The sequence below is a fragment of the Schistocerca gregaria genome, chromosome 1, assembly GCF_023897955.1.
Source record: "Schistocerca gregaria isolate iqSchGreg1 chromosome 1, iqSchGreg1.2, whole genome shotgun sequence".
Lineage (NCBI taxonomy): Eukaryota > Metazoa > Arthropoda > Insecta > Orthoptera > Acrididae > Schistocerca > Schistocerca gregaria.
The window spans coordinates 333,208,010-333,226,918 of NC_064920.1; the positions used below are offsets into that span (position 1 = coordinate 333,208,010).

The 18,909-nt window shown below is 38.1% G+C and overlaps 1 protein-coding gene across 1 annotated transcript in view; it reads right to left on the reverse strand.

Moving 5' to 3' along the window:
* LOC126344257 (esterase FE4-like) overlaps positions 1 to 18,909 on the reverse strand; it is a 100,499-nt gene that overhangs the window by 10,454 nt on the left and 71,136 nt on the right. The window contains exon 10 of the mRNA XM_050002006.1: positions 1,745 to 1,874. Within this exon, the coding sequence (XP_049857963.1) occupies positions 1,745 to 1,874 (130 nt within the window). The remainder of the gene's footprint in view (positions 1 to 1,744; positions 1,875 to 18,909) is intronic.

Consider the following 18,909-nt stretch of genomic DNA (forward strand, 5'->3'; position numbering starts at 1 on the left):
CTTTTTGTTGTGCCTATCTGTGCTTAGCATCTCGGCTATATGGTGGGTAGTGATTTTCCTTCTTACAATATTGTGATTTATAGTAAACATTACAAGGTGTTTCTGGTCAAATGTGACACTTTAATAAAATAGTAATGTTACTGTTGCTGAAACCACTTTCATATCATGCACCTTATATTTCAGATGCTGACTATTGAGGCTTGCTGGCGAGAGATTCTCAGAGTGCTGAAGAAAGCAGGTCTAAACTATAAAGATCTGCTGGTGATACAGAGCTTCTGTAGAAGTGAAGTGGCTGTGATCAGAAATTTTCATCAAGAACAGGAAGCAAAAATTCGAAAAAGTATGAGACATGATATGTGCTTTTTTTGATCTTATATTCAGTACTTACATGCAGAAGTTATATATGAATTTGGGAAACTGTTGAAGTTAGGATCAAAATTAATGGGTAGAAAATAGACATGCTGCATTATGCATATGGTATTTGTGTGGTCACGAATATGAAAGAAACTCTAGGAAAGGTCTTCAGCACAATGGAAAGGATTTTCTGTAACCAGTATCGTAAAAAAATTAAAGAAGCCAGTGTGGATACAAGTACTTACATGATAAAGGAAAAGAAAGAAGACATTCAGAATGCAGTGAGTGACATCAGAAGCTACTTTACATAACTATAAAGAGCATTATGTGATGAGAACAAAGAAAAAGATAAATTTAAAAATAATATATTGCTTCTTACCATAAATAAGATACATTAAGTTGCAGACAGGCACAATTAAAAGACACTTTCACACACTTACACAAAGCTTTTGGCCACAGATTTGAAGTTAGAGAGGGCAAAAAATAACTCCCAGGTAAGAAAGGAGTCAGCAGCCACACAAAATGGGTGGCACCACCTGTTAACACTAGATAGATCACTAGTAAAAAACTAAAGTAATGGTATGCACTGCTGAAGAAGAATGTGGACCTTAAAGAATACAAACTGGAAGAGAGGAACTAAAAATGATAGAAGAATTTACCTATTTGGAAAGTAGGATAATAAGGGATGGTAAAAGCCAGAAAGGAAGTGTGAGCAGAACATGAAAGGACAAAATTGCATATAATTTACAAAAGAACTTATTCACCATCATGAACATCATTCTGAAAATAAGGAATGGATTATGAAAGCATTTTTTTGGAATGTGGCCCTATATGAGTCAGAAACTTGGACAGCAGGAAAACAAGAGAGAATTTGGCTAGTATCCCTGGAGATTTGGTGGTACAGAAGAATGATGATGAGCAGGTAGAGAGACAGAGTTACAAATGGAGAGGTACTGAGAAGAGTACAGAAAACCAGATCTCTCTGGAGACACATCCAAAAAAGAGACAAACTCATTGGACATGTCTTAAGACACAATAGCATTTTTGGAACAATAATAGGAGGAACCATTAAGGAAAGGAATCACTGGGGATGACCAAGAATGCCATATATCCTGTAGATTATGAATGATGTGAAATGCAGTACATACACAGATATGAAGAGGAAGGCAGACCTATGAGGCAATTGACATATTGCTGCAAATCAGCCTCAGGATTGACTACCAAAGAGAGAGAGAATAAGTCACTTCTGGAAAAGGTGCATGTGAACACAAGCTGTTAACAAATACTTTTACCAAATGGAATTGTGTTTTCAACACAGAGCTGATATTAGCTCACAACTGATGATAAGGATTTGGGAATATGAAGCTGTATCATCTTTGTATTAAGTTACCCGTATCTTGCAAAATTTGTCCACATCTGTATCAACCTGCTCCTCGTAATAGCTCCTTCAGACCCTGGTTGCAGATTCTCACCTCCTCCCCAATGGAACATGTAGTTGACTTCATTACCATGGCCAGCACCTATAAATTGTACAGGAAAACAAATAGTATAAAATAGTGTGCAGTTCCACTTCTTAAACATATTTTGTTCAGAAAGTAATTTAAGATACTGTAATTTAATAGTGGAAGTATTTGTAGTTTATGCTCCAACTGTGTCAGAATGTGAGAGATACATATAATTAAAAAATAATAATATTTATAGGATATATAAAATTGTCTTTGCTCAAATGTTTCTTGAATGAAAGATACAACATGTGTGTACAAAACATTTTTTCTCTGTCTCATAAAGTACATAAATAAATTTAAAATCAATTTCACCTACTATGTATGTAAAGACAACATCCCATGCAAGGAAACCAATTCCAAATTGGTTATACATTATGGCATTATTCATACGGACAGAAAGAAAAATATACGTTACATTATGCCCCCCCACCATCCTTCTCACCCATTATTATTTATTCATCTACATCTGTGCTCGTCAAAGCATTGAGATATACATGGCTGAAGATGCTTCCCATTGTGCCATATATAATGGTTTCTTCCTCCTCTATTTTTGTATGGAATGTGGGCAAAATGAATGGTTAGATACCTCTGTTTGCACATTAATTAGTGCAATATTGTCTTCACAGTCCCTAAAGGAACAAAACTTTGTAAATAAGCATTCACATTACAGTTGGTGTCTATCTCCAAGTGTCTGCTAAATGAGCTTTCTGAACCTGTGAGGCTCTTCAATTGGTCACACAAACCTGTGAATGTGTGACAATTCTTACTGTTCTTCTTTGTATACATTCAATGTCTTAAGTTAGTCCTCTTTCAGGGTGGGCCCCAGATATATGAGTGATATTCTAGGATGGGTCACACAAGTGTTTCATAAGCAGTCTTCTTTATAGACACTCATTCGTTCATCATGTACCACAGATTCCACCAAATAGGAGAACCTTCATGGATGTGGAACGAGTCAAATATACATTAGACTAATGGAATGGCTTGACCAAAGATCACCATGCAGGCAACTCTTTTGGAAAAATAAAGAAACTTACACTGTTATGTATCTGCATACTAGAAAATGTAATTATTATAAAAGAAAAATTAAACAGTAAAGGTCAATGCATCACCCATAATGAATCTGTACACAGCTACCACACAAGACAAATGAAATATGCACATGTACAACAGACAAATAGAACACTACTACAGAAAGACAATTTCCAACCTAGCATCAAATTGCATAATTCCTCACCAAAATCCACAAAAATAATAATGGACAGGAACAATTTCAAATCAACCAGGAAGGGCTACATGGTCAAGCACTGCTTCTGTATAGTACTGGAGTATCTACAAAAACAAAACTGTAGGACTAATTAAGATAGTACTTGAAAAGTGCATAGACTAATAAGACTTAATTAAATTGTGAAAAGGGAATTTGCTACTCACTGTATAGCAGAGATGCTTTCCACCTCGTCCCTGTGAGCTCCCCAACAGCATGTCACTGTCCACCACCCCTACCCTACTATCCCTCCCCCTCCCTGACCCAGTTGCCACTCCCATCATACACTGGTGCTGCTGCTCACAGTTGGCCTCAGTTGCCCAATACTGCAGTCATGTGTATGTGAGTTGCATTTGCATGAGTGTGTATGTGTCTGTTTGTTGTCTAATTTTGACAAATGCCTTACTGGGTGAAAGCTATATTTGTGACAGTCTTGTTGTTGTGCCTATCTGCAGCTCATCATCTCCGCTATATGGTGAGTAGCAACTTTCCTTTTCACAATATTGTTACATTCCATCCCGGATTTTCCATTGTTCGAATAGTGATTAAGTAAGGGTCCAATATCTTTTGTGTACTGTACAGTCATAGATTTACTGGACCAATAAATAAGTAAATAAACATGATACAAAGACACTGTAGAAATTTAATCTGTGTAGTATATGAACAATAAACAGTCGCTACAGTGCTTAGTACTCTTTGCCCTTATGCCACAAAAATTTAATCATAAAAATAAGGAGAAACTGCAACTTTGTAAAAAATCTGCATCCTCCTTAGTTTCATTATGTACCTACTGTAGCTATTTGTTGCTTAATGTTTACTTAATTATAGTGGTATTTCTCAAAGAAAATATTTTTACACTTACAAATACTGGGTCCTGTTTACAGTACATTGTAACTTGTTATGCAACTTTTAATCTTCCTTATCCTAAGGAAATGCAATCCAAAAACAAAAGAAGTACGTTACAGTACGCTTGTTTGCCCATTGCTTGAATACTGCTCAGCGGTGTGGGATCCGTACCAGATAGGGTTGATAGAAGAGATAGAGAAGATCCAACAGAGAGCAGCGCGCTTCGCCACAGGATCATTTAGTAATCACCAAAGCATTCCGGAGATGATAGATAAACTCCAGTGGAGGACTCTCCAGGAGAGACGCTCAGTAGCTCGGTACAGGCTTTTGTTAAAGTTTCGAGAACATACCTTCACCAAAGAGTCAAGCAGTATATTGCTCCCTCCTACATATATCTCGCGAATAGACCATGAGGATAAAATCAGAGAGATTAGGGCCCACAAAGAAGCATACCGACAATCCTTCTTTCCACAAACAATACGAGACTGAAATAGAAGGGAGAACCGATAGGGGTACTCAGGGTACCCTCCGCCACACACCGTCAGGTGGCTTGCAGAGTATGGATGTAGATGTAGATGTAGATAATAAATACTGGTACTTATTATGTAGCTAACAGCAATTTTAAATTCCTCTACGTAGGTATTCAGATAACTCATACAAGAGTGGATAATGAGATACATTTTCAATTTTATTTTTAACTGGTTAAGATTCCCAATTTCTTGCTTTATGTTGGATGGATCTTGATGATTATCTTACCAGCATGGTACACAGTGCTATTCTGGACCCTACACAAGAAAACATAGCCTAAATGAAAACTATTTTTGTGTCTTATATTGTGACAGTGTATACCATAATTCTGTTGAAACTGATTTGTACTGTCAGTAACAAAATCAATTAAGGTCCTTAAAAAGACTTCTGCAACAAGTACAATATTCTGTTTTGTATAATAGTCTTACTGTTTGCCTCTTCTTCTTAAATACTTTATATATTTTAGGTACACTACCACAGAAATTATATCTGTAACAAAACACAGAGTGAACACAAGCAAAATAGGCCAACACACTTGTCATTAGGTGAACTTAAAGGGAGATGTGTCTAAGGGCATAACATTCTCTGAGCTGCTTGATTGATTTATCCATTTGTTGACTCAGTTTTAACCATTTTAACTTGTTATCCAGTTGGACCCCAAGGACTTTTATACCCTGTGCGTCATTCAGTTTATGATCATTAATGTCTACTTCTGGTGTTAAAACATAATTATTGTTTATGTAAAACTGCATAATATGAGTCTTTTTATGGATAAGACTTAAATTCTTAGCAGAAAACCCCTTGTAGTCCTATTCAGCTATCATCTGAGCTATGCATGCAAAAGTTGAGTTTGCATCCTCCATTGGCCAATAGTACAATATTGGACCAGCCCTTTAAAGCCATTGGAAAGTCATTTATGTAGAGTAGAAACAAGAGTGGGTTCAGTGCCAAACCTTGTGGTACTTCACATGTTACCGTCACCCCTTCTGCAATTATTTTCATACCCAAGATAGAATTGTTAATGAAACCTTCTGCTTTCTGTTATTGAGGTAAGATTCCATCTGTGCAAGAAGGATGACACTTCTTTAGTGAGGTTATAACAGAACGTAAAATCATGTATGTCAGTAATTTCTTTACATGTAATGTTTTATGTAAATATAGCCTTTGACTGCGAGTGTAACAACTAAGAGACGGTTATCTTTGGTCATGGGGGAAGGAGGTCGAGCTTTGAAGGTGGTGCTTGATGGTCTTTGGATCGGGAGCATGGGTTGGAGGAGGTAGCGATACAGATGTGGTGCAAAACAATGTCTTATTTCATATTATTGTAGAAGTGTTAAATGTGAATAAATGAATTAAATAGTGATGTGCAAAAATAATGTAACATTTGCTCTCTAAATACCAAAATACCACGTCGCCCTACAAACCATTTAGTCTCATCCAAACACAAAGAAAACCACGGGAACATTGCAGTGGAATCACCTCTAGACTTCACGAAGACAACAACGCAGCCATCGATATGAGTTAAGTACCAAACTGTTCGTACTTGTTAACGACCTCGGCCTATAAATTTGAATCTCCTTTAGTGCCTGAAGTCACCATGTGGACAAAGGAGTAGGACAACTTATAGACTGTGGAAATCATAGGTCCGTTAAAAGATCTATGTGGAGAATCCTTTGCAAAATCTAAACAGAGAGGTGGTTTACAAGTTATATGTTATGATCAGTTAAATGAGTTACTATTCTGTCATAGGCCACATTCTCAAATATTTTTGAAAAGAGTGGAAGGGGCTTTACAGGTCTGTAAATATAGGTGGTTTGTCCATCTCCAGTTTTCTGGAAGAGTGTTACTGCAGCATTTTTAACACTTAGGCGCCGACGCCAGTGAAAATACGGGCGTGCGCGGCCTGCCCGAAAGTCCGGCACCCGTAATTTCACGGGCACGAATTCTCGTTCTTCGCCTTCCTTCCTTTGTGTGTTCTTATAGCTCCTGCTTGTCTGGGAGGCACTGCATGGACTGCAGTTCGAATGTTGGTCACTAGATGATTCGGGCATGCTGTGGAAGGGTGTATTTCCCTTTTCATTTGTCGTGTTTTGTGAGCGGCGATTTTTTCCCGCGCGGTCTCAGTAGCGTCGCCATGGCGAAGCGTGGCTTGATGGACGAAGAAATTGTTCGCGAGTTACATTGTGATTTAGAAGAAAGTGACATTGATTTGTCACAGGAAGATATTGTAGATGACTCTGATGATGATGTGGACTATGTTCAAGAAGAAGTTTCTGGTAGTTCAGGTAAAGAATTCTGACAACAAAACGTATAATTTTTGTTCAGATTTTCACTGAAAAAACTCTCAGTACGTAATTATGATTTTATTTGCAAATACTACTTTTCTGATAGATTCAGAAGAGGAGAGCAGGTGTTCAAGCACTTCAGCAGCAAGTAATCCCGTCAATATTGTGCCTGAAGAATGAGCAAGACTCACGCCGAGGGGGAAACCGAGACCTGCGCAACACACACATTCTGAGGAAGGTTGGACGACTACTTATCGTGCGCCAGACATTGATCTATTCTCAGGACAATCTGGAATATGCAATGTTGTCAGTTTAGACCAGAACAGTGCACCTATAGAATTTTTCTCGTATTTCCTCACAGACAGTATGATGAAACATATAAAGGAACAAACTAATCTGTATGCTCAACAACGCATCAGGAAATTATGAAGCACAAATTCTCTTTCACCCACCTGCTCATTATCAAAGTGGAAAGGAGTTACACTTATGGAAATAAGGAAGTTTCTGGCAATTGTAGTCCATATATGTGTAAGTGTGAGGCCACGAAGAACCCTGTTGTGTCGTGTAATTTCTGTCCAACTATCTTGAGCCGTGACAGATTTCTTTCTATTTTGAGAAACTTCCACATTAGTGATAATTCCTTAGCTAACAGAAAAGGAGAAACTGGCTATAACCCACTGAACAAGGTGAGACCTCTCCTAGATAATGTGTGTGCTAATTTCCAGCGTGCATATACACCATCTCGAAAAATTACAATAGATGAAGGCATGTATAAATTTCTAGGCCGTTTGTATTTCAAACAGTACATGCCACAAAAACCAAATAAATATAGTATCAAACTGTACATGTTATCCGAATCTGACACAGGTTACATCTGGAATTTCTCTGTTTACGCGGGTGAAAGGTGTGACACAGTGACTCTGGTAAAGACATTGCTTGCAAATCTGTCAAGAAAAGGCTACACTTTGTTTCTACACAAGTCCAATACTTGCTTCAGAACTGGAAGCCGCAAAAACTGCTCTGATAGAGAGCATCATGACTGATACAGGGATTAGTGATCACAAGGTCATTGTAGCTAGGCTCAATACCATTTCTTCCAAATCCATCAGAAACAAATGCAAAATAATTTTATTTAAAAAAGCGGATAAAGTGCCACTAGAAGCCTTCCTAAAAGACAACTTCCATTCCTTCCGAACTGACTATGCGAATGTAGACGAGATGTGGCTCAAATTCAAAGATATAGTAGCAACAGCAATTGAGATATTCATACCTCATAAATTGGTAAGAGATGGAACGGATCCCCCGTGGTACACAAAAAAGGTCCGAACGCTGTTGCAGAGGCAACGGAAAAAGCATGCGAAGTTCAGAAGAACGCGAAATCCCGAAGATGGGCTAAAATTTACAGGCCCGCGAAATTTGGCACGTACTTCGATGCGAGATGCCTTTAATAGGTTCCACAACGAAACATTGTCTCGAAATTTGGTAGAAAATCAGAAGAAATTCTGGTCGTATGTAAAGTACACAAGCGGCAAGATGCAGTCAATACCTTCGCTGCGCAGTGCCGATGGTACTGTTATCGACGACTGTGCCGCTAAAGCGGAGCTATTGAACGCATTTTTCCGAAATTCCTTCACCAGGGAAGACGAATGGAATATTCCAGAATTTGAAACATGAACATCTGCTAGCATGAGATCCTAGAAGTAGATACCTTAGGGGTTGCGAAGCAACTCAAATCGCTTGATGCGGGCAAGTCTTCAGGTCCAGATTCTATACCGATTAGGTTCCTTTCAGATTACGCTGATACTATAGCTCCCTACTTAGCACTCATATACAACCGCTCGCTCACCGATAGATCTGTACCTACAGATTGGAAAATTTCGCAGGTCGCACCAGTGTTCAAGAAGGGTAGTAGGAGTAATCCATTTAACTACAGACCTATATCATTGACGTCGGTTTGCAGTAGGGTTTTGGAGCATATACTGTATTCAAACATTATGAATTACCTCGAAGGGAACGATCTATTGACACGTAATCAGCATGGCTTCAGAAAACATCGCTCTTGTGCAACGCAGCTAGCTCTTTATTCGCACGAAGTAATGGCCGCTATCGACAGGGGATCTCAAGTTGATTCCGTATTTCTAGATTTCCGGAAAGCTTTTGACACCGTTCCTCATAAGCGACTTCTAATCAAGCTGCGGAGCTATGGGGTATCGTCTCAGTTGTGCGACTGGATTCGTGATTTCCTATCAGGAAGGTCGCAGTTCGTAGTAATAGACGGCAAATCATCGAGTAAAACTGAAGTGATATCAGGTGTTCCCCAGGGAAGCGTCCTGGGACCTCTACTGTTCCTGATCTATATAAATGACCTGGGTGACAATCTGAGCAGTTCTCTTAGACTGTTTGCAGATGATGCTGTAATTTACCGTCTAGTAAGGTCATCCGAAGACCAGTATCAGTTGCAAAGCGATTTAGAAAAGGTTGCTGTATGGTGTGTCAGGTGGCAGTTGACGCTAAATAACGAAAAGTGTGAGATGATCCATATGAGTTCCAAAAGAAATCCATTGGAATTCGATTACTCGATAAATAGTACAATTCTCAAGGCTGTCAATTCAACTAAGTACCTGGGTGTTAAAATTACGAACAACTTCAGTTGGAAGGACCACATAGATAATATTGTCGGGAAGGTGAGCCAAAGGTTGCGTTTCATTGGCAGGACACTTAGAAGATGCAACAAGTCCACTAAAGAGACAGCTTACACTACACTCGTTCGTCCTCTGTTAGAATATTGCTGCGCGGTGTGGAATCCTTACCAGGTGGGATTGATGGAGGACATCGAAAGGGTGCAAAAAAGGGCAGCTCATTTTGTATTATCACGTTATAGGGGAGAGAGTGTGGCAGATATGATACACGAGTTGGTATGGAAGTCATTACAGCATAGACGTTTTTCGTCGCGGCAAGACATTTTTACGAAATTTCAGTCACCAACTTTCTCTTCCGAATGCGAAAATATTTTGTTGAGCCCAACCTACATAGGTAGAAATGATCATCAAAATAAAATAAGAGAAATCAGAGCTCGAACAGAAAGGTTTAGGTGTTCGTTTTTACCGCTCGCTGTTCGGGAGTGGAATAGTAGAGAGATAGTATGATTGTGGTTCGATGAACCCTCTGCCAAGCACTTAAATGTGAATTGCAGAGTAGTCATGTAGATGTAGATGTAGAACAACAAGAAAATCTCAGCAGGGATTGCCTCGTTCTATAAACATCTGAATCTTCAGCGAGGAGAACTTATTTTCAGACGTAAAGGAAATATGTTAGCACTGTGTTGGAAGGACAAAAGAAATGTGCATATGATAAGTACAAGGCACACTGCAGAGATGGTCACTTTCACTGATCAGAGAGGAAGAGAGAAGTCAAAGCCAGCCTGTGTAGTGGACTACAACAAAAACAAGTTTGGTGTTGACTTATCAGATCAGCGATTGTCATACGGCGCATTTGAACATCGAACTGTGAAGTCGTGGAGAAAGTTGGCATTCCATGTTATACTAATGGTGATTGTAAATTCCTGCATATTATATAATAAGGTTACTGGAAAACGCCTCACAACATCCCACTTCATGACAGTTATCTGTGCAGATCTTGCACAAAGCAAAGATCGTGAACCCCGACCTGGTCCATCTGGACTCTCAAGACTATCAACTGGAAATCATTTCCTGGAAAATATTGGGACAGAAGTAGGTAAGAAACAGAAACAAAAACAGTAGTGTGTTCTTTGAGAGGAAAAAAACTGACTGGAAAAGTGTGGGGAAAAGACACAAGCTACCAGTGTAGTGAATGTAAAGTAGCATTGTGCAAAATGCCGTGCTTCAAAATTTACCACACAAAGAGCAAAATTGCATCCTAAAATAGTTACGGGAAGTTACTGTAGATAAGACATACCATATGTATCATAACTATGATTTCTGTCTAAAATAAAATACAAATTCCTTCTAGAAAATGCAGTGAATATACCTTTGACCATTTTTTCCTTTTTTCAAAAACAATGTTATAATAATAACGCTTGTCAAAAGTATGTATTAATTCAAGAGAAAGGTATTATATATGGTTTTAAATATGAAAGTCTAGGTCTTTCAATAAGAGTAATTATTACTGAAACCTTTCACGAGTTATAGTAGTTTTAAAGTACGTTAAAATCAGCCAGGCTTTATGTTAGACACCCGCGCGCAGTTGCTCAGGACTCAAAGTGTTAAGTCCATCACGAAACATGTCCTGAGCCATTGACTGATTGCAAAATATCTTTAAAAAATTCTGACAAGTTATCACAAGATTTTAATATTCCTTTAGAAAGAGCATAACAGCCAGCAGGATTGCTACTTTTTAACGGCATGATCGATCCTGTAATCTCCATATGGATTGCATTTTTGAAATGTATGTCTGTTGGTGGTGCATGCCTAAGGAAATCCAACACATCTGCATTGCATTGTTTGTTACTGTGTGCTGTGTTTGCAGCCACTGTGAAGAAGTAATTGTAGCATTTCGTGGTCACTGATTTGAAAATGTCACCTTTTCTGACAGAACTATTTTCTGAGGGTTCAGTCCCATTTGAATTACTAGTTTGAAGTGTTTTATTTATTTATTTATTTATTTATTTATTTTGAATAGTACATGTTTTGCTTTTTTTATTGGAGAAGTGAAAGCTTCAACAATACTGATGTTCATGGAGTTACAAACCCTGACTACTGCTTGTTCTCTGAATTATGTAAAAATCTCTCTTCCTACCACAAAATATGTTAATCCCAGTTATCCACTCCTATCCATGCATCTGTTCAGTGTTATATTTATTTGTTATAGGGGAAAACAAGTCTCAGTGTTGTTGGAATATGCTTAAGAAAGAGTAAAATTATACATTAACTCTGTCTGCTTCATGAAATTCTTTGCACTTTTCTTCCTACAATTTGTCTCTAAAAACAGTGACTAAGTCCTTGTTCATGATTCTGCAATGTAGTAGTTTTCTTCTATGATTTGCACATATGTTGCCAGTAGATTTTGTTACTAACATTTATCCATCATGCATTGATATACCATTGCCTACTGGTTTTACAGCTAAATCACTGCATATTGCTAGATCTAAAACAATGTATGCATAGCCATTGCTCTAAGTCCTTTAATACTCATGGCAAATTTTATTGTGGAAAATATAATTCAAAGCTGGGCATCAACAAATCTAGGTACCCTCAGCCACCTCATAAAAAATTGATGTTAAGTCTCAGCAAAGAATGTTTTTCCAGTTAAGTCTGCATAACCTTACAGAAGCAATGTAGGGAAAGACAGATTGCTACTTGCTGCAAAGATGACACATTAAGTTGCAGACAGACACAATTAAGAGACATTTCAAACAACAGTATTATGAAAAGGATAGTTGCTACTCATGATATAGCGAAGTTTCTGAGTCGCAGACAGGCTCAACAAAAACACTTTCACACAATAAGCTTTGAGCCAACAAGACCTTTGTCAAAAATAGACAATAGATACACACACACACACTAACACTCATGCAAACACAATTCACACACACACATGACCATAGTCTCTGGCAGCTGAAGCCAGACTACGAACAGCAGTGCATGGTGGGAGAGGGAACTGAGTGCGACTAAGGAAGAGGTTGGGGTGGGGACGGGGAGGGACAGTAGAGTAGTGGTGGCAAACAGTAAAGTGCACTGTGGGAGCATGCAGTTACGAGGTGGAGAGAGGGCAGGGCAGCTAGGTGAATTTTGGAGGTTAGACGGAGGGTGGGAGCAAGGGGCAGAAAAAAAGGAGAGAAGTAAAAAGACTGGGTGTGTTGGTAGAACAGAGAGCTGTTTAGTGCTGGAATGTAAACATAAACATGGAGGGAGCTAGATGATAAGGACAATGACTAACAAAGGGTGAGATCCAGGAGAGTTATGGGAACGTAGGATATGTTGCAGGAAGAGTTCCCACCTGCGCACTTCAGAAAAGCTGGTGTTGCTGGGAAGGACCCACATGGCACAGCCTGTGAAGCAATCATTGAAATGAAGAATGTAGTGTAGGACGGCATGCTCAGCAACAGGGTGGTGTAGTTGTTTTTTGGTCACAGTTGGTCGGTGGCCATTCATGGGGACAGACAGCTTGTTGGTTGTCATGCCCACATATAATGCAGATCTTGGCATGTAGATCACAGGACCTGCACTGGGATATGTGATATTTGTGACTGGACTGGAGTAGGTGGTAGTGGGCGGATGAGGGATGAGTGGGACAGCTCTTGCATCAAGATCTGTTACAGGGATATGAGCCATGAGGCAAGGGTTTGGAAGCACTGGTTGAGGGATTGTGTAGGGATGGATGAGGATATTGTGTAGGTTCAGTGAGCAGCAGACTACCACTATGTGTGTGTAGGGGAGGGGGGGGAGGGGGGGGGAGGAGATAGTGGGTAGGGCATTTGTCATTCCAGGGCATGACGAGAGAGAGTCAAAACCCTGGCAGAGAATGTGATTCAGTTGCTCCAGTCCTGGGTGGTACTAAGTCATGAGGGACCAGACAGTGGGATTTTGGGAGATGGTGGGTGACTGGGAAGATCAAGGGAAGGGAGATCTGTTTTTGTACAAGATTGGAGGGGGAGGGGGGTTATTACACTCTGTAAAGACATTGGTGTATTTTGAGAGGGACCACTCCCCACTGTAGATGTGATGGATACAGGAGACTAGGCTGTATGGAAGGCACTTATTGGTATGTAATGGGTGGCAACTGTCAAAGTGGAGCTATTGCTAGTGGTTTGTACGTTTGATATGGACAGAGGTACTGATGTAGCCATCTTTGAGGTGAAGGTCAACAGTGAGTAAGGTGGCTTGTTGGGTTGAGTAGGACCAGCTGAACCAAATGGGTGAGTGGCCACAGCCTTTGCCAGCAAAAGAGAAACACACACCATTCACTCACACAAGCAAACACACCTCATGCACACAAGACTGCCAAATCTTGCAGCTCAGCCCAGAATGGTGGCTCAAGCTGCTGGAGTTGGTGGTCATATGCATGTGAGGTGTGTTTGCTTGTGTGAATGAATGGTGTGTGTTTTAAAGCAATTTTGTCTTTTCTAAAGCCTCTTTTCAGCAATCACAGTTACACAAGTAATGTATCCAGTTGACCATCTTTTGTGGCTGTATAAAAGTGTTGTTTATATCATACATGTTTCATATCATTTCAAAGCATCTTCAGTGGTCACTGTAAAAATGTGGTTTTCTGTATAAATCATTTTTCCAAGATCATAAACCGTTCTCATGTTTAAGATTACTACTATTAAACAGAACAAACATTCAGTTATTTATTTAAAACATGAGAACTGTTTACAGCATTGGCAAACAGATTTTTAAGGAAAACCACAATGTTACAGTGGCTACTGAAGATGCTTTGAAATAAAGAAAAACACATATGGTCTAAATAAGACTTTTATTACAATTAAAAAAGGTGGTGTATAACACATATTACTTGTATTTACAGCAAGCTGCCAATTTTTGCATCACTCTGATATCCTGTCAATGATAGTTCTTTGAAACACTTATACCACACTGCATTTAAATGGGTGTGCCCTGCAATTTCTTCCAACTACTGGGCACAAAGTTTTGTTCAAGTGCTCTCTATATTCTATGTAGGATATGACTGAGTTTCCATCATTCCCTTGGGCCTTGCCCAATTTTAGTGATTTCAGTTGTATTTCAGTGCTACCACATCTTCATAGTGGTGCCAGAATTATTTTCCTTTGTTAAGGGGTATCTGAAAATATATTACCATTTATGATTTTTATTTGTTATCCTCTGTTTATGTTCCTGTGCCATTCATGACTGTCTAGACACTGACTTTGGTGCCAGTGAGTGCTAAAATAAGTGATTAGAATGCCTTTTAATTTTGAGAGAGATCTTTCAATGAGATTTGGTAAGGTAGTCATTTACTATTCACAAAAATTCAAAAGAAAACTGCAGTAGAATTATTATTACAGTTGCTTCTAGGATTTGTATGATTATCCACATTCAAGAATAGAAGATACATGTTACTTGTTGGAAATAGCTGTGGTCATTGTAAACATGCATCTACCATTACAGATGTAAGGACCTGCTATTCATTGTTAAATATTAATATTAAATATAAGTACTGAAGTAACAGCTATGGTTCTAATTTTTATATATTGTATTTAGACAACATAGACACAACTAATATCTGGGCACTGATGACTGGGCAGTTGAGCGCCCCACAAACCAAACATCACAACTAATATCTTACTGTTCAGGGATAGTATAATACAGTTTACATAATTCTTTTTTCAGATTTATTGGCGTTTTTCTCTATTCTGGGATGAAAAATGAAGAAAACTCATGAAGAGAACTGCTCCATCATGGATAGTCCTACTCATGGTCATATATCTTATACTTATGCACTCAGTGAAACTGATGAAGGAGTGATACAAAAGAGATTATCAAAAAGGGAGAAGGGGTAGTGTATGGAAATAGGGGTAGTAGTGTCAGTCTTATTCAATGCGAACCTATGTTTCAGTTTTTCCTGACTCCACAGAAGGGACATGCTGCACTAGTTTTTGGATCACTTGAATACCATGCATACACAAGAGAATTACAATAGAAGCATGGAAGGAAATGTTTACTGCACAGAGTTCAGATAACTTCAGATCATGACAATTTAGTATTAATAAAAACATTTAAAGACTGGATTAAGAAAGAAAGGATATAAGTAGCACCAACTTAAACCTGCATCCCTGAGTACAGAGAAGAAAGAAACTCATTCAGTCAACATAAAAAATAGAATCCTCTAATTTTCTGGACTTACCTGATGTGAAACTGGATGTTTCCTATGTAAATATGGAATACACTAATGTTTTAACCATCTCCATCAACTAATGAATATATGCATTCGGTCAAAGATGAGCTTGGTTTGAATGTACCTAGCGGATACAACACACCACGTAAATTTACATCTAAATGCATACACTGCAAACCATTCTGAAGTGTGTGGCAAAAGATATTTAGCTTGGTACCACATGTCAGAGTTTCTTGCTTTCCATTCACAAATGAAGTACAGGAGAATTACTTCTTTAATTCTTCTGTGTGTGCTGTAATTAGTCTAATTTTGTCTTCACACTCTCTACAAGAGTAACATTAAGGAGATGTTGAAGTATACATCTGAACGTTTCATTTAATATTGGTTCCTAGAATTTTATGCGTTGGCTTTGTGGGATAGTATGCATCTATTTTCATGAGTTTTCCATATTTCAGCATTTATCTATAATGAGAAGAATATGGGAAAAATAACACATAAATGGGAATCTCCAAGCTGTCCAAATAGTAGACAACATAAATGGCACATCAAGTTCAGAAACTTTAAAAGTTAGTGACAGGAAATGATAGCATTACAGGAGGGAATATTTCATTTCAATACATTTCATTTCATTATCATCCTGTAAATCATTTACATGATGCAGGAATTGTCACAAGCAGAATTAACATATAAAGTACACCTAATACAACATAGTAACAGAATACTACTTAAACAGCTATTTTCAATGTGTTTTTGAGAGTAAGACATTTCTCAGATTAGATTAGATTAGATTAGATTAATACTTGTTCCATAGATCATGAATACAACACTTCATAATGATGTGGAACGTGTCAGGTTAATGAAAGATGTCTATACAAGATATTACATTACACAAGATATTGCATGACACTAATGCTTAAGTTAGTTTTTTTTCCCTCCCTTAATTTATATCTAAAACTTCAGCCAATGAGTAGAAGGAGTTGTCATCTAGAAATTCTTTTAATTTATTTTTAAATGTTGGTTGACTATCTGTCAGGCTTTTGATGCTGTTTGGTAGGTGACCATAGACTTTTGTGGCAGCATAATTTACCCCCTTCTGTGCCAAAGTCAGATTTAACCCTGCATAGTGCAGATCATCCTTTCTCCTGGTGTTATAGCTGTGCACACTGCTATTACTTTTGAACTGGGCTGGATTATTAACAACAAATTTCATAAGTGAATATATATACTGTGAGGTTACTGTGAGGATCCCTAGATCCTTAAATAGATGTCTGCAAGATGACCGTGGGTGGTCTCCAGCAATTATTCTGATTACACGTTTTTGAGCAATGAATACTTTTCTACTCAACGATGAATTACCCCAGAATATGATACCATACGAAAGCAGTGAATGAAAGTAGGCATAGTAAGCTAATTTACTGAGATTCTTATCACCAAAATTTGCAATAACCCTAATAGCATACGTAGCCGAACTCAGACGTTTCAGCAGACCATCAATGTGTTGCTTCCAGTTTAACCTCTCATCAATGGACACACCTACAAATTTTGAAAATTCTACCTTTGCTACAGACTTCTGTTCAAAGTCTATATTTATTACTGGAGTTGTGCCATTTACTGTACGGAACTGTATATACTGTGTTTTATCAAAATTTAAAGAGAGTCCGTTTGCTGAGAACCACTTAATAATTTTGTGAAAAACATCATTTACAATTACATCACTTAGTTCTTGGTTTTTGGATGTTATTACTATACTTGTATCATCAGCAAAAAGAACTAACTTTGCATCCTCATAAATGTGAAATGGTAAGTCATTAATGTATATCAAGAACAGTAAAGGACCTAAGACCGAACCCTGTGGGACCCCGTGCTTGATAGCCCCCCCCCCCCCCCCCCCCCCCCCCCAGTTTGAGGAATCAGCTGTTGTATTAACATTACATGAACCACTTATTTCAACTTTCTGCATTCTTCCAGTTAAGTATGAATTAAACCATTTGTGCACTGCCCCCCACAAACCATAATGATTTAGCTTATCTAAAAGACTTCCATGATTTACACAGTCAAAGGCCTTTGAGAGATCACAAAAAATACCAATGGGTGATGTCTGATTATTCAGAGCATTTAATATTTGATTAGTGAAAGCATATATAGCATTTTCTGTTGAAAAGCCTTTCTGAAAACCAAACTGACATTTTGTTAGTACTTTATTTTTACATATATGGGAGGCTACTCTTGAATACATTACTTTATCAAAAATTTTTGATAGAGCTGTCAGTTGTTGACATCCGACGTATCCCCCTTTTTATGCAATGGTTTTACAATGGCATATTTCAGTCTATCGGGGAAAACACCCTGCTCCAAAGAGGTATTACATACGTGGCTGAGAATCCTACTTATCTGAGGGGAAAAAGCTTTAAGCATCTTGCTGGAAATGCCATCAATTCCGTAAGAGCTTTTACTTTTCAGTGAGTTTATTATTTTACTGATTTCAGAGGGAGAGGTTCGTGGAAATACAGTTGTTTCAAACTGCACAGGTATAGCCTCTTCTATTAGAAGCCTTGCCTCTTCTAGTGAAGATCTAGATCCTACTTTCTCCACAACATTTAAAAAATCATTATTGAAAATATTTCCAATTTCAGATTGTTTGTTAGTACACTTGTCATTCAGTTTTATGGCACTAAAGTCTTCCTGTGCTCTTGGTTGCCCTGTTTCCCTTTCAATAATATTCCAAATTGCTTTAATTTTAATATCAGAGTTACTGATCTCAGACATGATACACATGCTTCTGGACTTTTTAATAACTTTTCTTAGTACTGCACAATAGTTTTTATAATATTGAACAATTTCGGGGTCAGTACTCCCTCTTGCTGTTAGATACAGTTCTCTTTTATGGTTGCAAGATATTCTTATTCCTTTAGTTAGCCAAAGTTTTTTATATGTTTTCTTGGAATTATGTTTCACTGTTTTCTTGGGAAAACAATTTTCAAATACCCTTAAAAATGTATCGTGAAATAAGTTATATTTCAAGTTTGCATCGGGTTCCATATACACTTCATCCCAGTCTAGCTCCTTTAGTCTTTCCCTAAAGTTTGCAGTATTTATATTGTTAATTGAACGCACTGCTTTGAAATTCTGATTTGATATACTGCATGGAGCTATGCCATGTACTGTAACGAGCTGTGCATTATGATCTGAAAGACCATTCTCAACAGGATAAGCATTTATGTCCTTAAACTTATCTTGGTCTATAAAAAAGTTATCTATCAATGTCCTGCTGTTCTTTGTTATCCGAGTAGGAAAA